The sequence below is a fragment of the Eleutherodactylus coqui genome, chromosome 12, assembly GCF_035609145.1.
Source record: "Eleutherodactylus coqui strain aEleCoq1 chromosome 12, aEleCoq1.hap1, whole genome shotgun sequence".
NCBI lineage: Eukaryota > Metazoa > Chordata > Amphibia > Anura > Eleutherodactylidae > Eleutherodactylus > Eleutherodactylus coqui.
The window spans coordinates 57,712,454-57,739,138 of NC_089848.1; the positions used below are offsets into that span (position 1 = coordinate 57,712,454).

General features: G+C 45.1%; 1 protein-coding gene across 3 annotated transcripts in view; it reads right to left on the minus strand.

The window, feature by feature from the left end:
* ANKRD28 (ankyrin repeat domain 28) overlaps positions 1-26,685 on the minus strand; it is a 121,347-nt gene that overhangs the window by 56,624 nt on the left and 38,038 nt on the right. For all 3 annotated transcript variants that reach the window (XM_066584843.1, XM_066584841.1, XM_066584844.1), the window contains exons 2-3: positions 24,050-24,133; positions 580-658 (exon numbers count right to left, since the gene is read on the minus strand). In XM_066584843.1, coding sequence (XP_066440940.1) covers positions 580-658; positions 24,050-24,133 — 163 coding nt within the window. The remainder of the gene's footprint in view (positions 1-579; positions 659-24,049; positions 24,134-26,685) is intronic.

Genomic DNA, 26,685 nt, shown 5'->3' on the forward strand with positions numbered 1-26,685 from the left:
GGATCATTTTTATGTGTTACTGTTGATGAATCCACAATGCACTTTCCCACCCAAAATAAATAAGAGCTGGGGGAGTGTAGGGATGGCAGGGAAATTGGATGGGAAGGGGTTAAGGAGCTGCTACTTAGTAGCATAGCAGTGAGACACAACAAAAAACATTAAAAGGGGTAATTGATGACAAAATATATGAGCAACATATTTTATGTAGTAAGCTATAGGACAACCAGAGTATATAGGACAGCAGGAGTACCAACTACTTGGTGAGTTCAGGTCTGTTCACATGTAGCACAACACAGTAGAAGGCAACTGATGACCAAACAGATTCATTGGTTTGTTATGGAGTCGCTTTTGTGTGAAGTGGCCCCAGACACAATGCAGGGCTTCTCTCCGAGCCGCATAGAGGAATGTTGCCTGCAATGTTTTTCTGTGCGGCTATGGAAGTTGGACAAGCACACAATCCCTTGTGTCTGGCTCAGGCTAGAGAATATATGTGCACAAACCTCACCCTACAGTCCTACAGTTTAAACGCAGTTCATTAAAATCATTTCAGCGATCGTGTGTAGAATCTACTCGACATACCAGATAGAATAAGGAGCTCTATGATTTCGGCGTCCCCCAGGTAGGCAGCTGCATGGAGCGGGGTCCTCTTTTCATTATCCTGCAGGAATAAAGGAACAAAAGAAGAAAAAACATACAATCAAAATTGAGCAAAAAGAAATGATACAATTTTTTTTTATTTATTTTTTTACCATTTTCATATTAAAAACTATGCGGCATTAAAGCAAATTTTATGGCTGACTATTACAAGTGCGCAGTTCTCTAGACAGGGTAGCACAGAAGATCTGGTGGATCATCTTAGACTTTAAGGCCGGCTGCCCACGAGCGTGACGGGCTCCGCCGCGGAATACTCCGCGGCGCAGCCCGTCATGGCGCCCCCCTGAGCCCCTATACTTACCAGCGGATCCGGCGTTTTTGCACCCGCATGACGCTTCCCCGCCGCGTCACATGACGCGGCGGTAGGTGGGAAAGCGTTTTTCACGCTATCTTCCGCTGTGTTACAGCGGGAGATAGCGTGAACGGACGGCTTCCATTAACTGCAATGGAAGCCGTCATCGCGTACACCCGCGGCAAATAGAGCATGCCGCGGGTGAGGACGGGAGATTTCACGGTGCGGAATTCCGCACCGTGAGCCCTGAGCTATTAGGTTCAATAGAACCTAATAGCTGCGGGCAACGCAGCGGATTTTCGCCGAGAATTACGCGGCGGAAATTCGTTCGTGGGAAGGAGGCCTAGGAGGGTAGGAGAGAATAGAGGACAAGCCGCTGAGCTCAATAATAAATAGTTTTCTACAATTTAACTTCACACTCAGACAAAAAGGTTGTTTAACCCCTTCCTGACAGCCATACAGCTATATATGTTCCAACATCCATTTCTCTCTGCAGCCCAGTACATTAAATTAAGCACGCAAGTAGTCAAAGATGTTGCTAAACCAAATATTAGTATATTCAGAAAAAGGGGCTGTGCAGCCAAACCGTCCCCACAGCAGTGCCTCGCCAATCACCAGCAGGTGTCTCCAGTGTATGCAGCTACAGGTCTGCGACAGAGGCTTCCAATTTGCTGGGGGAGCCTGGGGTGTTCTAGAACCAGTGTAGTTCAGGGCAACCCACCGGGCAGAATCATATATGGCGCCATTAATAGGTTGCAAGTCTGCATGGTGCCATACCATCTTAATATAGTGGTAAACCCTACGAATACCACCCTCTTTTCAGAATCGGATTATAGCGCCAACCCTAAATGGTAGTGCTGGGTGACATCTCTTGTGACTGCCCCGATGGTTAGTGTGGTACAATCATTATCAGTAGTCTAAAACCTGTCACAGGAAGCTGGGCTACACAATGTAAAAACCCCTTAATGCTGATGAATCTCTGTATTCCCATAAATGAGAAAAAAGGGAAACTGGAAGGAGCTGTTAGGTGGTTGTCACAATCTCGTCACACAGTCCAGCATGTTCATCATTGCACTCCGAGCATGCTTGGAATATGGAAAATGACCATCAAGGGAAAGTAAACTTAAAATTTCAAGTTTCATCTCACAGTTCCAAACCATGATGGGAGATGGAATTACTTATTTAAGGCCCCCTGCGATGACCCCCAATGCAATCTTCCTGCACGGACCTTCACCGGGCTTCTGCGAACGCACCCCCCGGCAAAATGGCGGACACATGCACAAAAGCCAGGGAGGGCCCGAAAAGTTTGAAACCTCCATGCTTCCAGCTACGAAATGTAGCGGAGACCCCGGTGCTGTCACTAAGGGAGGCAGTGAGAGGTCACATAAAAAGATAAAAAACAAAAACATTAAAAAAAAAAAAAGTTTCATCTCCCTCTGGCAAAATGGCGGATGCATGCGCAGAAGTTGGGGAGGGCGGCCCAGGAGATTTAAAATCTTTGCTCCTGGCTACCCAAGGTAGCAGAGAACCTGGAGCAGTGACCGGAGGTCTGGATGAGTGGTCCCCAGTCATGTGATCAGTTATCCAATGGTATAAAAAAAGGTACCGACCTACCTTATTCAGATCGCTACCTATAGTTCCTGCGCACTTTATAAGTAGTCCCCGGGAACGCTCGCCTTCCTGCAGTTCCAGGAGCAGCTTGTTGAGTGCCTTCTGTGTGAGACCGCCGCACCTCCGCAAGCATACAAGTCTGAGGAGGTGCGAAAATTCACACAGCGCCCCTTTTTACACCCCATCCTTGCCACTGAGGTCAAGAAATACCCCCCTAAAAGAGAGTTGGGTTTGCAGCAAGCAAAGGAGAAGGAGGGATACCCAGTTTTATTGCCCCATGTGTCCACCCCTTCCCGGCCTCCGTAATTACTCCTCTTTTGAGACGTACCAGACAGATTGACATTGCTACTTTTATCTGGGATTTAGGAAAAGGCCAAAAGGGAAGAGGGGGGTGTAATTCTTTTTTTTTTTTTCTGCGCAAGTGTGCAACTAGGACTGGAATGTATTCAGTTGTGCCTGAAAATCCAATGGCTGTTCCCTCCATTATAGGCCTAGCCATGTGTCCTGTAAGCAGATTGGGGCTACAATGGGGGTATTGCGGACCACAGAAGGACAGAAGGACCAGTGCTATGGTATTTGGAGTGAGTCTCCCTAATTTTCCTTGCTTGTAACAAATAAAACTGTTGTGAAAGTGACAGATTTGTGGAAAAAAAATCTGACATTTTTTCACCTGCTTCATAATTATATATATATATATATATACATATATACATATATATATATATATATATATATATACATATATACATATATACATACATATATACATATATACATATATACATACATATATACATATATACATACATATATACATACATGCACATTTTTTTCTACACTGTGGGGTCTGAATGCTCAGTACACACCTAGATACATGGGCTAAGGGGTCTAGATTTCAAATTGAGGTCATTCGTGGGGGTGGGGGACCAGTCTATCGTTTTGGTGGCTTGATGGCTCTACAAGTGAGCAATGGGGCCTGGAATTTATTCAGTTGAGCCTGGAAATCCAACGGGTATTCCCTCCTTTATGCATCCAGTAAGCAGATGGGGGCTATGATGGGTATGTTTCTGAGCACGGGACAAACAGGGGTATCTATTTTGGGGTGCAAATCCTCATGTTCATGTGCACTATAGAATATATATATTTTTTTTTAAATAACACTTGCAATATATGAAATTTAATTTTTTTTCTCCTCTAAATACCATCAACTCCTGAAAAAATTGAAATATAAGCCCTACCTCGAAAATATTCTCTAACTACAGAAAAAAAACAAAAGTATATTTCACCTAGAAGGGCTGTCCGTGGCACTCCCACAGCTTCTTCCTGGTCCCTGACACGCCTCTTTATTTGTTCTGGCTAGGGATTGAAAAATCCCTGCTTCTGGAAGTGCTGGCTGTGATTGGCCGACACTTAGCCAACTACAGTCAATGCTTTCAGGAGGCTGGGATTTTTTAAACCCCAGCCAGAACAGATGAAGAATGCCAGGGGACCGAGAGGAAGCTGCTGCGGCGTCGGAGAGCGCTTATAAGGTGATGTATGTGTATTTTTCCCTGCAGCCAGGGCTTAGATTAGGGTTTGACAGTAGGATTTCCTATTGTGAAAGTTTCATTGCACAGCACGAAAAATCTCGCTTTCGTGCGATGCAACAGAGTGGAAGGCTCCATAGGGAAACATGGGCTACAAAACCTCACGACTGGTGTGCATATCGCAGGACCCGCGAGGTTTTTATGTCAGGTTGTTGCATGCTACAAAACATTGCATGTGTGAAGTAACCCATAGGAAAGCATGGGCTTCACATACATGCGATTTGTAGCATTGTAGCAACGTGACAAAATCGCGCAACTTTGTCGCCCGTGTGAAGGACGCCTTAAGGAGTTATTCTATGTTAAAGTGACATTTCAGATGTTAAAAATTAGGTCTGGTCATTAAGGCACAAACAAGCCTGGTCACTAAGGGGCTACGGTAACTTTACATGGAGCAGCTAGAGTTCAGTAGGTTGCTTAGAAAGTCACTGAAGTGTTGGAATGACAGTCGCCCATTGGCTTTTACGTAGAGTGATGACTGTTCCTTTGTTGTTTGCCAAGATGTTGTTCATAGATGGGATTTCTATGCAAATTAATTGTCAAGTCATTTAAATGATCATGACTGGGACATGATACTAGGCGACTTTATCAACCAGCAACTACTTTTTGGCAAGCTGAAATGACTTCGCGACTTACCGCCTGTCACCCTATAAAAATCGCTGAATGTTCTATTTTTCTGAGATTTTCCGCAGCAGGTGGTCTCCATTAATATAGTATTAATGGAGACTGCAGTAAAAAGCGTGTTTCCACAATCGCCAGTGGGGACTTTTTTGTTTATTCCCGTGGCGTAAGCCAGCTACGTCCGTGGGCATGAGCCTTTACTCACAGGCTCTAACAGCCAGCAAAACCACTGTAATCCACTAGATAAACAATTCCAACACAACCTGCTTCTTCACTGGAGGTGTATTTGCTATTTGTACACATTAAACAGGCGTATTCATAAAGAGTTGCAAACAGCCTGCAATAAGGGCTTCCGGTACACAGTTTCTCCTACATCACCCCCTTTCTCCAAGGGCGGTCTAACATCTAAAGTGGCCAACAGGCTGATACAGCATGCAGGATGACCCAACCAGTGAGCCAGAATTGCCAATACCTTCAAGTAGTCCTCAGATTTGCCACCCAGCTTTCCAATGGAGGTGGCAGCAGTGTATTCTTCCTCAAACTACAGTTTAGACATAATGGAGCTGTTTATTGGTAGGACATAAGGGTATATTTATAGAGTGCGGTCAAATGAAGTTTTTGCTAAGAGTTAAATTATCTAGGGCCTAAATTTAAGGCCTATTTAGACACAATGATTATAGCTCAAAAGATAATCATTGTGTGTCTTTGAGTGATAAATCACTGTGACTAAGTGCAAGGTGATCGCTCAAACGTTGAGCGATCACTGTGCTCCGGGCGGGGAATGTAGAAGACAAGCAGGGCTGCTTGTCTTCTGCATCCAGCTGTGCTCTGCTCGGAGCGCCTTACTGTTATACAGCTGAGCGCTCCGAGCAGGGGATGCAGAAGACAAGCGGGGCCACTTGTCTTCTGCATCCAGCTGTTCTCTGCTCGCTGTGCCCATCTGTTATACAGCCCAGAGCTCCGAGCAGGGTATGCAGAACACAGTTGGACCGATGTGTTCTTCATACCCTGCCTGTTTACAGAGCGGTCAGATGGTATGCAGCTGTGCGCTTCATGTGGAGTATGAAGAACACAGCTGAAATAGTATTAGCTGTATCCCACTGTGAATTCCTAATAAGGCTGATCATTGTCTTTCAGAATGCTGAAAGACAACGATCAGCGCCTGCTTAACGAAAACTGAGCGATGTCAGTGCAGTTAGACACAACGATTATCACTCAAAAGACAGCTTTTGAGCAAATTTTGAGTGATAATTGTTGTGTCTAAATGGGCCTTTAGCCTAGGCCAGAAATAGAAGATTGGTGATTGTGTGCTACCCAGGCTGCTGCACTCATGCATTGTGCTAATTTCTGTGGGAAGCGGACAGCTCCGTTCTCCCTGCAGTGGCCAAACTTGGTATAACATGCATAGTTCCCATCCACTTCAATGGGACCTTTGCTTGTAATACCAAGCCTGGCTTCTGCAGTGAGAACAGAGCTGTCTGCTTTCTATAGAAACCCGCTTTAATTTCCAAACACACTGACCTGGAGAACAGTTGATCAGCGAACATCTAAGGCTATAGGCACATGCTGATCAATGATTGATGACCTATCCTGCAGATATGCTATTGATTACAAATGGACAACTCCTTTAAATCACTATAGAAGTTCTGTGCACTCTACAACGCAATTTGCATAGCCGCTGTATGCATATAGACGGGGTCCGTATGGGTGTATAATAGTGACCCGTTAACCCTCCCTGTGTCATCCAACAATGTATTCTTTCCTAGATGCAAGGCATCGTCATATTACAACTTTCAATGAACAGATTAGTGTGTATATCTGCATTAAAACCTAAGGCTCAAAGAGGTTCAGTATAGCCCAGCAGCAATCTCATGTTAATAAGCCTTTAGGCTAGCAAGATTATGGTAAATCACCCATCAAGGGAGCTAAACAAGTTCAAGATTATCAGTTGAACAAGGAGAAGAATAAATAACTACTAGTCTTACAGAGCAGAAATCTTCCAAGACTCATGGTAATAAGTAGAATGAAAAAATGGGATCTCAAAACTTCAAGATTCTGTATTATCTAGTGTTTTTAAAGTAAAAAAAGCTGTACGACTTCGCCAAGTCATGAACAACTCAAAATCAGGTAAAAAAGCCTGTACTGAAATAAAAAATGGCAAAACAGTGGCTCAGTGGTTAGCACTGTGGCTTTGCAGTGCTGAGGTCCTGGGTGAGAAATTCTAAGCAAGAACAACATCTGCATAGTGTTTGCATGCTCTTCCTGTGTTTGCGTGGGTTTCCTCCCACACTCAATACATAAGTGAATTTAGATTGTGAGCCCCAATGGGACAAAGCCTGCGTAATAGCTATGCGCTATATAGATAAGTAAATAAATACAATGGCACAAATTAACGGCGTCGTTAAAACCAGGACTAGAATCAATTCACGATTCGTGACGAGATCAACAATTGAAACAAATATTTACCAGAAGCTCCCCGTGAACTTTTTCACAACAGGGTGCAGAGAAAAGTAGTCTTTATTTAGCACTTGTGTGCTGCAAACAAAAAAGCTGAAGCAGCAGGGAGATTGTTATTTACAGCACAATCAGCGCTAGCACACAGAACACCGCCACACATCACGGGCCGCCGCTTCTGGAACTTTACAGCATTTGGTTCTCCTCAAAAAGAAGAATCTGAACTTTTACAGAGAAGAGCAAAAACTCCACAAAGTCATCCCTTTACTCTAGGATTTCTTACATATACTGTGCACATAAAACTAAGGTATCGTTAGAGCTTCCTGTATGTAAATGAGCAGAAGAGTCATCTGGCCAAGAAGAGTCATGCTGATTTATAAGCTAATCGAGCCAAAAACTCTTCTCTTGATAGACAGCTTGCCGTATCCCCTGTTACATGACTCCTCTTGGCCGGATGACTCTTCTCTGCTTATTTGCATATGAAAATCTAGAACTTTGGTAATTGTGGGAGTACATGGCTCGTTAGGAAACAAGAGGGCATTGGAAGCCGTTCATTTTTTATCCCCCTACCAGCCAGTGAAATTCGTTTTAAAGGGGTGAGATGGTGGTGACAGGTTCTCTCTTAAAGGGGTTGTCCGGCCATAAACATTAGGTCTCATTACTTCTGTTTGCCCAATACAATGCACTTTGTAATATACATTGTGCATTGTAAATTAGGCAAACAGAAGTTATTCACTTACCTTTTGGAATGCCCCCCCATGTTGCTCCTCGGTTGCCATGGGTTCCGACAAGTCTCTTGTCCTCTTCTTGTCGGGACAACGGAGACACGCTTTTCCAGCACAGCTCTGCGCATGTGCAGAAGAACTTCAGGCGCTGGGAAGCTCAGTTCTGCCTGCAGGGGAGGCGTGGCTGCTGGCTCTTCATCTCCAAGGTAAGAATGAGTGGAGGGGCGGGCTCTCGCGGGGGGGGGGGGGGGGAGGAGAGGGAGAGATGGATGGATGGATGGATGGATGTGTGCAGGGGGGGGGGGGTGCAGTGATGTGTGTGTGTGTGTGTTCGTGGTGTCTGGAGACCCGGCTGTCAGAAGTCCCGGAGGAAGGGGGGGGGGGTGGAGAGGGAGAGATGGATGGATGGATGTGTGCAAGGGGGGGGGTGCAGTCATGTGTGTGTGTGTGCAGGGACCCAGCTGACAGAAGTGTGGGGGGGGGGGGGCGCTGTGGGAGGGGCACTATGAGGGCATGTGTGTGTGGGGAAATGTTTTGTTTTACTTTACTTTAGCAGGGTGGGGGGGGCAGTAGGTAGCCTTGCAGTGGGGGGGCTGCAGGAGAGTTCTCTCTCGACTCTCCCCAGCCCCTCTCCATTCACTATACACTCATGCCAAGATTTTATCCTGAACCATGAGTGTATAAGTGTCCCCTGGCTACAACCCCTGAGTATAGTATGCAGCAGGGGGCGGGGCCTGGGCGGGGAGAGACTGTAGAGCAGTTCAATAGAGGTGGGCGTGTCATGGGCGGGGCTAGGACGTGAGCTGAGGGAGGCCATGAAATCCTGCTTTTTCATGCCTCTTACTGCCATCGGGAGCACGCACACAGAAGAGGGAGAGCGCAGAGCATTGTGGGAAGGCAGCACAGAGGCGCCATCTTTGAAAGCTGCAGTGAACATCAGATTCTAAGGTAATAAACTGACATTGCAGCTGATCTGCCGGCCGGTATGAGCCCCTGTATGCTGGGTGTTACTATCCTTACTGAAAGGGAAGCAGCAGCATTATAAAATTTTTTACCCTGTGTGGCCGGACAACTCCTTTAAGATCTAGAACGCCTCCACTTAGGAGACCACTACAGCAGTCGCTCAGTGCTGATTGGACGCTAGAGCAGTCACTCAGAGCAGAGGGGAGGGGATTTGGAGCGTTCACAGCAGAAGTAGCGACGGCCTTTGGGGTACTTGTGATCACACTGCCAGGGGGTTTCAAACTTTGTTAGCTCTGTCATGCAACCTGCATCACCATCAAAATAAATATGTTTAAACCAGTCTCCTACGTAGAGCCGTTAGGCAAAAACTGCTGACAGGCTCGCTTTCAGACAGGTGCAGTATACATTTACTCACTAGTCATTTTCATTAACATACATATACCTATTATACCAGTTTTACAATGCGTTGGCAGAGTAAATATTGACTATTTACACAGTTCTGTTCGATAACCTGCAAGCGTAATCTTTTAATACAACAGGAGTATAAAATACAGTACAATGGAGGGAGCGAGGAGAACCCATCAAGAGGAGTCAAATCAGCAGCAGTTTTAAATTAAATTTAGACAGTTAAAACCCAGAACTAGAGCCTGGAGAGGTCACGGGGCAGGGGGGGCGCAATATGCGGTTACTGGTCATGTGATCGCCGTTATTCAATGCATAATGGCGATCACATAAAAGTTTTTTAAAAAGCGGACGTTTCATTTTCCCTCGCCGATGCAATTGGGGAGAGGAGATGAAACATCTTTTCAGAGGCTTACATGGATCATCCTCCATCGACCATACCGGGTTCTGCACATGCGCCCGCTGGCAAAATGCCGGACACAATCGCAGGAGTCGGGGAGCCCACCGGTCACTGCTCTAAGCCGAGTGCTTAGAGCAGTGACCGGTGGCCTCGTTGAGTGGTCCCTGGTCACGTGATAAAAAAAGTAGCTATCTAACATTAGGCCGGTCTCCCATGACCGGATAGGAATTACGGATTCTGCATGCATTTGATTAGTGGTAATCCACGGATCAATCACATGCATTGGATTACACAATTCCGCCCAATTAGCAGGTCAGAATTACGTAATCCACTGGCAGAAAACAGAACATAGCATGTTATATTTTACCGCGGATATCTGCAGCATAGAGCACATTGTGCTTTATGACCGCGGTTATACCAGCAGCCCATAGGCAAATAGGTTGTGCACGGGCTGCGGGTACCTGGGTCATCCCTAAGCGACGGTTTACTGCGCATGACCGCCTGTGTGAGTAGGCAGTTATGCGCAGTACATTACGCGACTGCACACAGCGCCACGGCTGGGCTCACAGCTGGGATCCGCTGCGGGCCTCCGCAAGCGGATTCCACATCCGGCCGTGTGAGCCTGGCATTATTCAGACCGCGACCTGTAATACGTAATTTACAAGAAGGAGCAGCTTGTTGAGCGCCTTCTGTGTGAGACCGCCGCACCTCAACGAGCTTACGAAGACTCAGAGCGTCACTTTTTACACCCCATACCCACCAATGAGGTCAAGAAATGACCCCCAAAAAAGCATGGGAGGGGGGATACCCGGTTTTCTTACCCCATGTGCCGATTCCAACCAGCCTCCTTAATCACCCCCGTGTTCGGACATAAAACGCAGTTTACATTATTACTTTTATCTAAGATTTAGGGAATGCCAAAGTATGGGGATGGCGTGGGGTGTGTGTGTGTGGGGGGTGTGTGTGTGTGGGGGGGTAAGGGGATATTATTTTTAGGTAGTCAATTTTTTTCCCCGCACAAGTGGGCAATGGGGCCTGGAATTTATTCAGTTCTGCCCTGAAATCCAGCGGGCATTCCCTCCATTATGGGCCTAGCCATGTGTCCTGTAAGCAGATTAGGACCACAATGGGTATGTTTCTGAACACGGGAAAAACGGGGGTATCCATTTTGGGGTGCAAGTCTTCATTTATATGTACACTGTACAAAAACACAGTTTTTAAAATGGCACAATTGCCAAAAAAATGAAAATCGTAATTCTTTCCTTCTGCTTTGCTTAGATTCATTCAAATACTGTGGGGTCAAAATACGAAGTACACCCCTCAAAGGGGTTGTCCCGCGCCGAAACGTTTGTTTTTTTTTTCCCAATAGCCCCCCCGTTCGGCGCGAGACAAACCCGATGCAGGGGTTAAACAAGAAAACCGCACAGCGCTTACCTGAATCCCCGCGCTCCGGTGACTTCTTACTTACCGGTTGAAGATGGCCGCCGGGATCTTCTCCCTCGGTGGACCGCAGCTCTTCTGTGCGGTCCATTGCAGATTCCAGCCTCCTGATTGGCTGGAATCGGCACGTGACGGGGCGGAGCTACAAGGAGCCGCTCTCCGGCACGAGCGGCCCCATTCAGAAAAGAAGAAGACCGGACTGCGCAAGCGCGTCTAATCTGGCGATTAGACACTGAAAATTAGACGGCATCATGGAGACGGGGACGCTAGCAACGGAACAGGTAAGTGAATAACTTCTGATAACTTCTGTATGGCTCATAATTAATGCACAATGTACATTACAAAGTGCATTAATATGGCCATACAGAAGTGTATAGACCCACTTGCTTTCGCGGGACAACCCCTTTAATGAATTCGTTAAGGGGTCTAGTTTTCAAAATGGAGTCATTTGTGGGGGTTCGCCATCATTTTAGCCGCTCAAGAGCTCTACAAGTGGGCAATGGGGCCTAAATCCCCTTCAAGCAAAATGTTTGTTCTGAAAGCCACCGGCTGCTCCTTTCATTTTGGGCCCCGTTGTGCATATGCACATATTAGGGCCACAATAGGTATATTTCTGAACAAAAAACAAACAGGGGTATCCATTTTAGGGTGCAAATCTTCATTCACATGTGTGCTGTATAAAAAAACCTGTTTTTAAAATGACACAATTGCCAAAAAAAGGATAATCGTAATTTTTTCCTTCTGCTTTGCTTAGATTCATTCAAAAACTGTGGGGTCAAAATACACAGTACACCCCCAGATAAATTCGATAAGGGGTCTAGTTTTTAAAATGGGGTCATTTGTGGGGGTTCTATATTGTTTTGGCCGCTCAAGGGCTCTACAAGTGTGCAATGGGGCCTGAAACAACTTCAACCAAAATCTCTGTTTTGAAAGGCACTGGCTGCTCCTTTTGGGCCCCTTTGTGCATATGGACATAATATTAGGGCCACAATGGGTATGTTTCTGAACACGGGACAAACAGGGGTATCTATTTTGGGGTGCAAATCCTCATTTTCATGTGCACTATAGAAAAAAAACTGCCCTTTGAATGACATACATGCAGAAATCAGAAATTTTATTTTTCTCCTCTAAATTGCATTACCTCCTGAAAAAAAAAACTAATGACACCTCTTAGTGAATACATTGAGTGTTGTTTATAAAATGGGGTCATTTGTGGGGGTATCTATCATTCTGACACCTATGAGTCTTTTCAATGTTGGCTTGGTGCAGGACAAAAAAAGTATTTCTCAAAATGTTGATAATCAATGTTAAATTTGTACGTCTCCTAAATGGTTAAAAAAACGAAAGCTCTTCAAATCTGCGTCCAGAATAAAGTAAACAGATGGAAATATATATCTCATCAAAAATTTTCTCAGTATGTTTGCACATATTTGATATACTACAAATAGAGATGAGCAAATATACTCGTTTCGAGTAATTAGTCGATCGAGCACCGCGATTTTCAAGTACTTCCGTACTTAGGTGAAAAGATTTGGCGGGGAGGCGTGGCGGAGCGGGGGGGGGGGGGGGTAGCAGTGGGGAACAGGGGGGAGCTCTGTCTCCCTCTCCCCCCCCCACTCCCCGCTACAACCCCCCACTCACCCACGGCGCCCCCCGAATCTTTTCACCCAAGTACGGAAGTACTCGAAAATCGCAGCTCTAGGGCGAAAAAGGGGCGTGTCCGAGTAGGTTCGCTCATCTCTAATTACAATTGAATGTGAAAAAATGACAATGACGCTTTTAATAAATATACACAAATTCTGAATATTTTTACCACCTAAATGACGTACAACATGTGGCGAAAAAACAATGTCAGAATCGCTTGGATATGCAAAACCTTTACAGAGATATTCTACGTTAAAGTGACACGTCAGATTTGCAAAATTTGGTCTGGTCATTAAGGCGCAAACAGGCTTGGTCACAATACAACTCAGTCCACAAAAAACAACCCCTCAGACTGCTACGTTAATGGATACGTAAGGAGTTATGAGTTTTTTTGAAAGTTGGAAAAAAACAAAAACGTGAACAAAAAAAAAAAGAGGCCATGTCCTCAAGGGGATAAAGAAGAGGTATTGCAGTAGAAGTTCTGTTTTTTTGTGTTTTTTTTTTTATATCCAGTCAAATCAATTTGGGGGGGGGGCACAGAAATGCTCATTTCCATTTTAATTTAGTTTCTCTGCTCCAAAAACAGAGCGGAGAGCTGGAAAGCCCTAATGGAGTCCGGTGCAGGTGTGAGTGAGCCCGAAGAGGGGTTTTCTTCCCAGAAAGGAAAGCCAAACTGCAGTAGGTAAAACCTGGCCTTGATCAGAGCTATACAAAAGAGTGAAGCTGGATAGTCCAAGTTTGTCAATAGCGGGTGCTGAACTTACAAGAACCAGACTCCATGGTTGGCCCAGTTGCGAGGAGGGGGTCTTGGGGTTCACCGTATGAAAACACATGGTTGATATTGTATTTTTATTTCATTTGTTACTTGAAAGATTATATATTTATTTTTTTTCCTTTTTACAGTTGCAGCTGAAGTGCTGAAACAAGTATGGAATGCAGAGCAGAAGCTGTAAAATTGTCTTTATAGGAAGACCTCCTCCAGATACTTGACCTTTATTCAGGCAACAGGAGAACAAGACAACTTTTAACTCTTTAAGGTTTGCACGGTATTGTTCTAATATCCTTCCTGGCATTGTTGGAGCTTGTATTCCTCACAGAGGACTATTAGTACTACGCTTTCTAGCCAACTCTGTGCCAACCGAATGTCAAGCAGGCTGCTGAAAGGTCAGCGACACGAGCTTCTGTGGAAAAAGTTAAAAGGGAATTGCACAAATTAAGACTATAGCATTAAAATGTTCAGTCTGATCTAATTGCTCTTTCCTAACTTGCTTCTATTTTCAGATACTTGGGGTGGTAAGCCGTCTTCTTCACTCTCCAGGCACTGGTGTGAGCCAGCTATCTGTTCCCAGCTTTATAATTTAGGTGTTATCTTTCATTGTAATCCTGCCTCAGATAATGAGATGCTACAAAGCATGAAGTGTCAGCCTATTTGTGAGGCTCAGTGGTCGGTGTGAAAACTTCAAGATTTCAGAATCTTTTTTTATTTAACCCCTAAGTGACTAGCCTATTTTGATTTTTCGCTCCAAGGACCAAGTGATCACCATCATTGCATTGCAAGAGCCATAACTTGTTGACATAGCTGTATGGAGGGCTTGTTTTTTTTGGGACAAGTTGTATTTCATAATGGCACCACTCTGGGATATATATGAGTTGTATAACTTTTTTTTTTACATTTTTTTGGAAGGGTGGGGATAAAAAAAACACTCAGAAATTCTGCCAATGTTATTAGGTTTTGTTTCTTCGGAGTTAACCATTCAAAAAAAATAACATCACTTTATCTGGATCAGCACGATTACTGCGATACAAAGTTTATATACATTTTTTTACTACTTTTACACAATAAAAAAAACAGGAAAAATTATAGAAACTACATTGCCCAATTCTAAGATTAATAACTTTTTATACCAGTAACGAAGCTATTTAAGGGCTTGGTTTTGCGGTAAGAGTTGTACTTTTTTTATTGGCACTATTTTAGGGTACCTGTGACTTTTTGGTAGGCAAACAAAGGGAAAATAGTAAGTCTGGTATTAGTTATAAAAATATGGCCTTGTCCCTTTAGCCCCCTCTTAAGCGAGCGCCGGCCTTGTCCCTTTAGCCCCCTCTTAAGCGAGCGCCGGCCTTGTCCCTTTAGCCCCCTCTTAAGCGAGCGCCGGCCTTGTCCCTTTAGCCCCCTCTTAAGCGAGCGCCGGCCTTGTCCCTTTAGCCCCCTCTTAAGCGAGCACCAAGCTTCTCCCTTTAGCCCCCTCCCAAGCGAGCGCCAAGCTTCTCCCTTTAGCCCCCTCCCAAGCGAGCGCCAAGCTTCTCCCCCCTCGCAAGCGAGCGCCAAGCTTCTCCCTTTAGCCCCCTCCCAAGCGAGCGCCAAGCTTCTCCCTTTAGCCCCCTCCCAAGCGAGCGCCAAGCTTCTCCCTTTAGCCCCCTCCCAAGCGAGCGCCAAGCTTCTCCCTTTAGCCCCTCCTCTCTGTGCTTTGAGTTGCTCCACGACTCTGAATGGCAAATGTAGAGGTCTTCCGGTTGGATGCTACAGTTGCAAAACAACTAGACAGACAGAGAAGGAGGGCACTTCATGAAGAAACAAAAGTTGTTTTTAGGAGTGCAGCAGATACTAACAACCATCGCAGAGGAATGCCAGAACACGGTTTCCTGGCCCCCACATAAACCTGTCAGTTTTGCTTTGGCAAAACTGCTGACAGACCCCCATTAACTTGCAGTGTCTGCTAGTCTGCAAGACTTTCCAGAGGTCCTGGCACAAGCTTGTAGAAATCCAGATAACGGTTGTTAGAGGACAGAGGCTTTGCTAATTGGGACTAACTTGGTGTGCTTGCCTCTACTAGGACTCCTCATTGCTCCCCAGTCCCCGATGCAATGTTAAATGACATTGCAGAAAGCACAAATTGCTTCTACAGAAATTGCGCTATCAAAAAGAAGCAAAACAAAAAGTTATTGTGACTGCGCTTTTCCTCATGCAAGTCAGTGCAAGCCATTTCAGCGAAAAGTAAGGAAACAGTGCGGCTAGTTTACTGTCAAAACTAGACAGTGCAAACTTAAATTTGGCGCATTTTAAGGCCGTCTAGTCTATCAGAGTAGCTCCGTTGAATAATAAATCTGTTAAATTTTAGGGCTGTCTAACCGAAGTTTAGGCCACCGCGTAGTTCGCTTCGCTCATGCCAAAAATAACGCTAAAAATATTGGTGCAATTCGACGCAAGTTTTGATGCAGTTTCGTCAGCACCCTTTACGAAGGACACAGCAAAAAGCAAAAAAAGTGTCTTAAACACAAAGTAAACGTAGCACAAAGCATGTTTGACAGCTTTCTGGCACCATTTCCCCTAGAAAACTGTCAACTTTTCAATAGTAAATAAGCTCCAGTGTCCAAATTTGTCTGAAACTCAGTGAATATGACACTGAGCATGTCTGACAGTAATCTGTAGCAATTTGTGCCAGGAAACTGTTGAATTTTCAAAAGTAAACAAAACTCCATTATGTTTCCTGCAGACTTAGGATTCCAGCACATGTGATGCTTCTCGAAAACCTCAGAGTTCTACAGAGTCACAATATGACACCCTGAGGCATCCTGGAAACTCTACTGCTACCTCTGCATGTCACTAGTATGTCACTGATCCGGCATGCATTACCCTTATCTCAATGGAGAAGGGCAGGGGAAAAAATGATCATTGTAAATGTGCACAACACACAGCGCCACGACTCTGACGGACTGTATATTTCGTCATTCATTTCTGCATTGCGCCCTACAAGAAGCATCAGATTTATAAGTGATGTAAACAAACATGTTTTCCGCTTCCTCTGGCCCTACTTCCAATTACTGAATTACCTGACAGACAAGGAGTTATGCTGAGAGAGCAGCCTAATTAGTACACGATGTCCATTCAACACATACAGTGCCGAGATGCTAATGATCCCAAATTAGAACATGGTATTCACTCCACCCTGAGCAATAGCACATAAGCACCGGCGAAGCACAAGCTGTACTGCAACAGCGGGCAGAAAAATACTAAGCATCCAACTGTACAGTCACCAAAGGCCATCTTCAATTCCTTGGAAGATCAAACCTACCTGCAGCAATTCAGTTTTAGACTCAATGGCCATAGACTGCAATTAGGAGGCGCACTTCTACCAACTAAATCTCTGACAAAAAGGTGTTTACAGCATGAAAACATGCAGCAAGAAAGCAGTCCAGTATAAATCAGAGCCGCTGGTTTGCCAGTTATGTAATCAGGGCTTAAAGGGAACGATTTTCTCAGCCGTGTGAAGTCAGCCAAAATCCACTCAACTTCTCCCAGACCAGAAAAGTGTCAGATTGTCATCCATCTTTGCGTGGCAATCTATCAGTATTATTTCATTGCAATTACCACTGGCAGATTTAAGCCCCATTTACACTGATAGATGATCGCTTAGTAGCTACTATAGAGCTATGGAAGCAGAGCGGGGCACCGCCGCTATCGCTCAGCGAACAATACAGCTGTTCTGCATAATAATGAAACAAAAATGCAGAGAGATTATGCAGAGCCTCCTGCCCTGAAGGCTACAGCCTTCTGCCTACCATCAGGGCTGGAGGCTCTGCATAATCTCTCTGCATTATTGTTCCATTCTATGTATCCTGGCTGTTGGGCAAGTTACCTATTTTAGGTGATTGAGTTTGCAGCTAAGAATAGTAATGGGATAACAGCTTAAGGATAGAGAGAGGTAGTTAGAAAAAGGACATATGGGGAAAATATACCCCAGATAACTGGTCAATCATTGGACCTGGGTCTATTTCTCTAGGCCTTTCTGATACAGTCCACTGATGTGATCAGTAAGAGAATGTGCACTTCATGCTAACGCAGTGTCGGTTCCTAGAGGTTTGTACCCGCATTCTAAGGTGCTTATTGGGAACTACACCTGATCCTTCCTACTGGTTTTAGTAGGTGTATAGCCTGTGGGAAGTGTGTTGTTCTCGCTCTAATATCTGTATGAGCGAAGATTACACTCCCCCGCGCTAATTTCATTGGGTTTTTCTTCATGTAAAAAAAATAACCGGTTCCTGATGAGTTGATTTGTAACAACTGAAACGCGTTGAACCATATTACTAAAGAACCGCATAAATTACTATAAAAATGAAAAGACTCATTCTGACAATTTGCTCTTAGGCTGGGTTCTCAAAGGGCGGAATCCCGCTGGAAATCTCGCGGTTTTGCTGCAGTGAAAAGACGCGAGATTTCTGCCAGGGGAGCGAGGCTTCAAAAGCCGTGGCACTTTGCCGCTGGTGTTGGAGCGGCTTGGCCGCATGCTATTCCGTTGCGGCCGGCTGCTCCATAGAGAGCAACGCAGCCGCAACGGAAAAAAACGGCTTCTGCTGGCTTTGCCGCCCAGTGTGGACGAGATTTTTAACAAGTCTTGTCCACATTGCTGGCTAATCCCGGGATTAGCGTCCGCAGTCGGATTTGCCGTAGAGAAATTCCGGACGAAATTTCTGTGGCAAATCCGCCCCGTATGAACCTAGCCTTACAGTTATGATCGTTTAACGGCTGCAGGTCATCTGGGATATAAAAACTAGCTTGATATCAAAAATAATAAGACCAGGTCCTTTAGTTGATGCAGCATAAACAATCAGCGAAAAAGCTCATCGTTCAGTTTAAACAGCCGCCGTTCAGTAGTGAACAGCTGCTGTGTATCTCAATGGAGAAGGGCGGGGGAGCGAGAGGAGAGAAATCTCCTGCACTGCCCCGTCCCCCTGCTGGCCGCTCCGTGACCCAGCCAGCTGGGCTAGCTCCCGTGCAAGATTATGGGAGTGTGGAGACACAGGGACGAGTGTTGGGCATTGTTTGCCCGACACTCGTCCTGTGTAAATGGGCCTTATCACAGTGAACGCTTCCCATAGACTTAACTATGGAAAGCGAGCCAGACATCCTCGAGCAGAGAATTATAGCGATTCTCAGATAGGCTCATCGCGGAGACCTGTCAGTTCTCCCCACTGCTCACCCACGGCGGAAAAGCGCTAAAACCACATTTTTGTACATCAGCGCAGTGCTAAACGATGTACAACGCTCCGGTTCATTTTAACGGGGCTGCTCACACAAGAGTTTTCAGTCCTGCGTCACCCATTGAAATGAATGGGAAGTGGTTTCAGCAACTTTTCAATACGACAGGTTCCCTTTAAATCAAGTCTTTATACTGGACACATTGGATAATGAAGTTAAACTTGGGACACCTCTGAAAGTCAAGTCTCTGCCCGCAGGATGATTTAGTTAGAAAGGAAGCAGAGTATATGGCTGTAACAGAGTTCCCTTCTGCCCCAAACGAATGTAGTCAACTGCAAATAAGGGAGATAGAATAAATCCTCCACAGCGCCACCTATTGAAAGGCAGCATTCCTTCAAGTCAAAGTCAGACTTTTTATACAAGTCTTGTTACAATGACTGGGAATTAAAAGCAAAGCCAGACCCCATGTACATACAGCTGTTTCCGGGTTATTGCCCTTCATCAGTGTACAGTAGGAGTCTGGCTTTTGCTAGTGAGAGGCCTGGGACGGGGGTCAGAAACGCCGGGTCCGTGAGGACCCTGCGCAGTTCAGCTAACTCGGAAGTGGAGGAATTCGCGCAAACGCTACTGCCGGGGAAATACAGGTAAGCATGGCTCACTGGCCGTGGCAGTGCTAGATTCCCTGTACGGAATCCGTGCGTGCTGTGGACATGGGGCCTTATTTCAATCTTTTTATTGTCCAGACAGAGCGACCGTGAGAATGGAGGCAACCAGCGTCTACACTGAAAATAGGGAGATTTTAAAACTTGTGATTTTTATTTCACGACTATGACGTGTATTAATAAAAACCTCTGAAGACTTCATTGCGCAGTGTAGTTGTCTCTACACAGTCTACTTGCTAAGTCCATATGATGTAAATACATTTCTATCAATACAGTGCCAGGACTGCACTCCCTTCCATAACAGCATATAAAGTAGCCGAGAACCAAAATGCCATAAGGGATTAACATCACAGAAGTTTCTTCTCACACCAGCGGCCAATTTATAGAGAATGCTTCAGGCATTTATGAGACACGGAACAGAATTACAAGATATTCATCTTAAGAACAGTCTGTGTTAATATCTGTACACTGCAATTATACTACTAGGTACTAATGTAGTAAAAACATTATTCCAATTATATCTACTGTGTCTTACATGGCATCCTGTGGAGATGCCATAAATGTCTCAGTAACCTTTAAACCCCTTTAATGGCACGCCCGGAAAATCTCTAGGCTTGCTGCACTGACCAAGCAGTTAAACCCCGGAAGATTTCCGTGGACAGCTCTAGTGCTGAAGTGTGCAGAACACTGAGCTGCCATCTGAAATCTTCCGGGTTTTAAATTGCATTGTTCACTCATTTAAAAAAAACCTGCCTTTGTGAGGCATGACATGGTAATAATAAACCTACCACTGAAGGGGTTAAAAGGAAGAAGTATCCATTACCAAGTATAAGGTCATGCTTATACCACCAAAGGAAATGTGTGATGGCGCCTCCTAACAGTCTCAGTTATCAAGAAATTTATATTGCATATAAAGTTATTTACCCATCAAAACGACAGACACCTGCAGAAAGCAATGGTGCCCATTATAATTCAACAGGGTCCATCCGGCACAGCTGGTGTCAGTTGGGTGACAGACCTGGCACCATTGGGACTTCAGTTATAAACAAAAGCCAATTCAGATGTGAAGAGAGTCTTAAAAAGGTTTTTAACCACCAAATATAGTTATACGCCATTCACAAAAGAGGGGATAAAGGTCTCCTTGCTGAGGGATTTAAATAGGTTTAGAAGTTAACATTGATGTCTCATGTATAAGACATCAATGGGTGATCATTGGGGGATCTACCACAAATAATGAGAAAAGGTAGTCATTGTCAATATCATCAAGTCTCAGCCCATTTGTTCCCATTTTGATACCTCACTAACTGACATATCCTAAGGATGTGATAATGTTAAGAGTTGTCCGGGACTTTTACAATTGATCAACTATGCTCGGGTCATCAATAGCTGATCAGCAGGGTTTTGCCACTCGGAACCCCCACCGATCAGCCGACTCGCTGTCAATGCAGACAGCTCTGCAAGCAGATAGATATATCGACATTGTAGTGGTCTGGCTTGTTTGTATAGGCACAGTTCCGGAGTGAAGGTAATGGGAGCAGTGCTTGCAGTACGAAACCGGGATGTTGCAATCCAGACAGCGCTGTCTATATGAATAGTGAGCCCGGCAATCTGCAGGTAACCTGAGTGACGAACCTCCACCAACTAGCTATTGGAAGAGAACAGGAAAATTCCCAGAGAACCCCTTTAATAGGGGTTGTACCAGAAATACAAGTTATTCCGAAAAGTTATTATCCAAAGGATAGAGGATTTGCCAATCAGTAGGAGCCTCACCGCCATGCCCCCCACTAATCCTGTAGGGATGCTTCTCCCTCCGCAGTGATGTCACAGTTAATGGAGCACTGGCCGAACATGTGCAATCGGCGCTCCATTCATTTCAAAGAGATTGACGGAAACACCGTAGCTCTTGCCACTCAATTATCTCTGCAGTCCCATTTAAAGTGAGCAGAGTGGCAGTGTGATTGAATGGGCAGTGCTCCATTCATTTTCCCCATAGCAGAGGGAAGGTAGGTGGGGTGGGGGTAGCGGTGAAGCAAATCTACAGTGGGGATAACGGGGAAAACGGGATCAATGGGCAAGGTATCACTTTTCCTTGGATAGGGAATGACCTCTTATTCTGGTACAACGCCTTTAAAAGGAGTTTTATGGCACTAAGATAGTGATAACCTATGGTCAACCTCACCAGATAAGTGGGGATCTGCCACTCAGGACCATGGCTGCTGCGCAGGTCAATAATGTCACCTGGCCTGAGAGCAGCTCCGTTCCATTCAAGTGAAATATACAGCGCTGTGGCCGATATGCACTAGAGCAGCTGCGGCGCACACCGGGCTGCCGCAGCCACTTCAAACGGCTGATCAGTGGGGAACCCGCCACTCAAGACATGAAGCTAGGCCATTAATATCAGTCTTGGAAAACCCCTTCAAAACTGCTGGAGTCTTGCTCTTTGAAATGAAACAAGAATTATATATTTTGGGAGAAATCTTTAGTCTGTGCCCTGTATTCAGTATAGTGACAGTTCAGCACAAAGTTATAAGCCAGAAAATACAAAGTATCAAAACTGCTGTGCTTTCAGATCCCCGATTAATGGAATTGTCCTGCATAACACAATACTTTGTAACGACCTATAAATCACTGATCCTCCTCAGCAGCTTACTGCTGTCTGCAGTTACATTAGTTTTCCAGCAATATACAATATCCATCCCCAATCCCACTCCATCTGCCCACTACTTACTGTCAGTCTCACTTTACAAAGAAAGAGCTCTTTTTCCACCAAACGGTTCAGTTCTATAAATGAATCACATCGCAGGTGACTCCACACTTTGTCACCGGCCTTCCTTCTGAGTACACATTTTCCATCTGCTTCCCAACTTTCCTCTACAGCTCAACCAGGCGCTGCCCAAAAACTCAGAGACTCCAAAAAGGTCAAGCGAGGCTAAAACAGTGGAAAATTAACACAACCACCACCGGCATCGAAGAAGTAGATATTTTAGTTAACCCTTTCCAATCCAATTTGAATCCTGGTATTCCTAGGGGGCTTACTCTTTTCCTGCCATTAACAATGGCGGCGTTTTCTGGCTAAAGCCAGTACTGCATGAGGTGACACGTTGGATAGGCTCCGACAGCAGAGAGGCTGGCAATATACAGTAAGAGAACCCTGACGGACGTCTTCCAACATCGGAGCTGTACAGCCTTAAATCATGTCTTCAGAGGTCAGACAGTGGATTGGAAAGGGTTAAAAGGGGATGGTAGTATATTTGTCAAGGAGCAAACTATACCTAGTTACATAGTCTGTTGTAGCACTCTGCAATGCAGTGGGAAGTGAAGGCATGCTAATACTAAGCCTTAACAGATACCCCCAAAGGACATGTTCCAACAGGACAGCGAGCCTACAGAACAGGTGAAACTAATGACCCTGTATAATAGTTAAGGTGGAAACGCTTGTGGGAAATAGCAGGCAGATTCCCCGTATCCTTATACTTGCTTTGTAAAACAGCAAAATTCTGTTGAGGTCACACAAGAAAAAAACCTCATGGTGAGCAAAATAAAATGTAACAAAAAAAAGTTTGCATGGGCTTAAATGCCTCTTTATTACATTAACACTACACTTGGCCAACAGCTTTCTCGCCCGATACCCCAAACATATGCAGCAAGTGTACATGTGCTCATAATAAAGAGCGGGAGAAAGCAGCTGATAGACACATCTGGCAGTGGCTTATCTCCTGAGGAAAGGGGGGGTAAGGTTCAGCAGTTGGAATCCATCTACAACTGCTGTCAGGAGGCAGCCATACGCCGATAATCGGCAGGTGCAGCCAATCAATATCTGACGTGTATGGTCACCCTAAAGCTTTGGAGGCGATGTAATCATTTACTTCCTACATTGCAAAAGTTTAAATTGACGCAAACATGGACTGACGATATAGCATCGAAAATGGTGGAGGGATCGGCAATGCAGATAGTTTCATTTCTCAGACCACATGACAGGCTTTTTTTTTTTTAAAAAAAGGAGTCTCCTTGCAGTTTTGCTGATAGAAAGCTGCTGACCGAGTTAGTTAGGGGAAGGGGAATGGGGTGTAAAAGCAACTATCAGTGTTTTTGGGGTCCGCTGAATTCAGAAAATGAAAACTTTAATGTCATCACCAGGAGTGCGCTGGTGGAAGGACTGCTTACCGGAGATGAGTATACTCGCTAAGGCACATTACTCGGGCGAGTAGTGCCTTAGCCGAGTATCTCCTCGCTCACCTCTAAAGATTCGGGGGCCGCCCGGGGGGGGGGGGGCGGGGAGGAACGGAGGGGAGATCTCGCTCTCCCTCTCTTTCCCCCGCAACTCACCTGTCACCCACGTCGGCCCCCGAATCTTTAGAGACGAGCGGGGAGATACTCGGCTAAGGCACTACTCGCTCGAGTAATGTGCCTTAGCGAGTATACTCGCTCATCTCTACTGCTTACTCAAGTGTTCTCTCCTCTTTTCACAGCTCTGAGAACTGCATCGGTTTCTTGGTTTGATACTACAGCTGTCAATAAGAACCGCGCAGCAGCTCAATGGATATCGGCACAACTGACAGACTCCCTCTGAGTGGAAGGAATTTTTGGTGTACTTCAGAAGAACAGACACATAGCAAACACTTACCTGAAAGTTCACATCTTCCTTCTTGAATATCAGTGCCCGTACTTCATCCGGATCACCATTAAAAATTGCTTGAACCAGGGGAGGCTGAGTAAAGCAAAAAATATATATATGTTAATTGTATGTTGGGAAATTAAATACAGGTTTCATAAATCTGCTCAGCAATATACACAACGCCTTAATTAAGACCATCTTCACAGGAGTAATATTGCAAAAGGTCGGAGCAAGTTCATCTAGTTGGCATTGTGTCATAAGAAAAAAAAACACGACTATTGCCCAAAATACTGGGGGTCATTTCTTCTTTTCTCCAATTAAAAGGATTATGACGGAGAGCTAACGAGATTTCCAAGTTTTCTAAGCACAATTTGTTTGACCAATTTTAAAAGGGCCAGACTGGTATAAAAAAAAAAGAAAAAAGAAAAAAAAAAAAAGTTGTTCGTGGTGTAACCTGCCTCCCAAATAATTCGTTATTCCTTCCCATTAGAAAATTCTTGGAATCCCTCTTTCAGTTGGGTCATGTGAGCCCATAGGAGTTGTTTGCTACTCTGTTCTCTCCCAGCCACACAAACTTCCTGAATGATGAAACTGCATGACATGGACTGTACCACACAGGCTCTTCATAGGGGGGGGGGGGGGGGGGGTTTACAGACAAAGGCTACCATCATAACTACTGCTGATAATTAGAGCATTCCTGTCACCATTAAAATAAAGATGACCATTCATCCCCTTATTACTGTATACTTATGGTATTCAGCTTATTTAGGGTAATAATCATCATATTGGTCCTCCCAGCAGACAGAGATGGTATTGGCTCACGCTGATCATGTAAAGCTGTGCGGATGTGTCATGGATTTGCTAGCACAACTGAGGGGAAAAGAGAACAGAAGTGTAAAAATTGAGATTGTGAGTTATATGCATCAAAGAACGGGCAGAATTGCATGAAATGAGTACAGCATACACCGGAGATGACAATCAGGGGAGGTGAGCACGGATGAAACAAAATGTGTCTTCACTAGACTCGCCCACCAAATTAAAGGTGTCCATACAAATTAGATGTAAGTGGCCAAACCAGCCAATTACATGAATGGGGGTCTGCGGAGTAGTCTCTGACATCAGATGTGAGGGAGCAGGGTTCCCGTTGGATCTTAACATGCTACATCATTTGCCCCTGTAAGAGACAAGACCCACCTAGCACTGGTTTATTCCCATCTCTCCATTGAAAAACAAATTTCTGAGGAGGAGTTGGGAAAATACCTGTCAGCCAAATAAGTATTTAGGTCAAAGTGCCTTCACACAGGCGAGGAGATGGTGCGATATTTGTGTCTTGCGGGAACACAAATCTGAAACCCATTCTTTTGAATGGGTTCATTCACATTTCATTGAGCAGCAGCCCCGACCCCATTGAAAATAATGGGAGAACTCCGCGATCTTCTGCCGCGGCGGGATTTCCTTCATCCCTGCAGTGATGCAAGGCTGTTTTCACGTGAAAACGCCTGGCATCCAGAGGTTTAATATGGATGGCGAGGGCGATATTGGGACGTTATTCACTGCCCAACCCGCCCTCGCCAGTGTGAAGGAGCCCTTACCAAAGGAATATGGCCACTTATTACTGTATGCAAACACAAAGCACACATCGAATACTCCGGCTGTGGTGTCACATGTTACTCTGAAATCACAGCTAAACTACTTGTGCAAAGTTCCACAAATTCCAACAACACGCTTTCACACTTTTTAGACGGGGGGAGGGGGGGGGGGGATAAAGTTATAAGCTATAGCAAAGTTCAGAGTGCCTTGTGCAGAATGGAGTAAGGCCCGGTGAGTTTTCTTATTCGGTTCCATCCTTGAAGCCAAAGGATGAAAACACCAGAGCCTTCAGATCCGGCACATGGTGGAGCTGTACAGATCTCACTGACTAAGGGGGTCAATCCAGCCACCAGCAATCCAACCTAGGCTTTACTGGACAAAAGAGTGCAGCATGCCAAGCTAGATTGTCTGGGATTTTCTGCCGGTTCTGTGCCAGTTGCTCTCAACAAAACCTTCGATGCAGATATGAATGTGCCCTAAAATGCCCAATGTTGTGGGTATAATGGCTCCAGTATTATGATAAAACTGCCCCAAGCCCCCTTAACCTTTCCAAGGAAGTTTTAATGGGCATCAACTGTGAACATTAAAGTTCCAGAAACTTCAATTCCAACATCTGCTTTTCCATTCCAAACTTTGTGGCCCCAGTAAGGGTATATTCACACGGCAGATTCTGACGCAGAATTTGGAGCACGGAATTATCCTGGAAAACAGCGTTAGAAATCCGCGGCTATTCTGCCGTGGTTTTCGCCACGGATCCAGTCCTCTCAAATGGGCAAAATCTGTGTGGGAAATTTCCGACACATTTTCACACGGTTCTGCATGAAGCAGTGACACGACACTTCTTTCTGCAGATGCATGCAAAAAGGCGTACACGGATGTTGCCCATTGACCGCACTAAAGCCGTGTGGGAATTTGCGGGAAAAACCAAAGCATAACAGCCACGGATTTCTGCTTCAGTTTTAAAGGCCGATTACGCAGTGTGAGCATGTACTGTGTTCAAAGTACTGTGATCACACTGCGGAACCAGCCTGCAAAACTGCTGCAAAGATCCACCA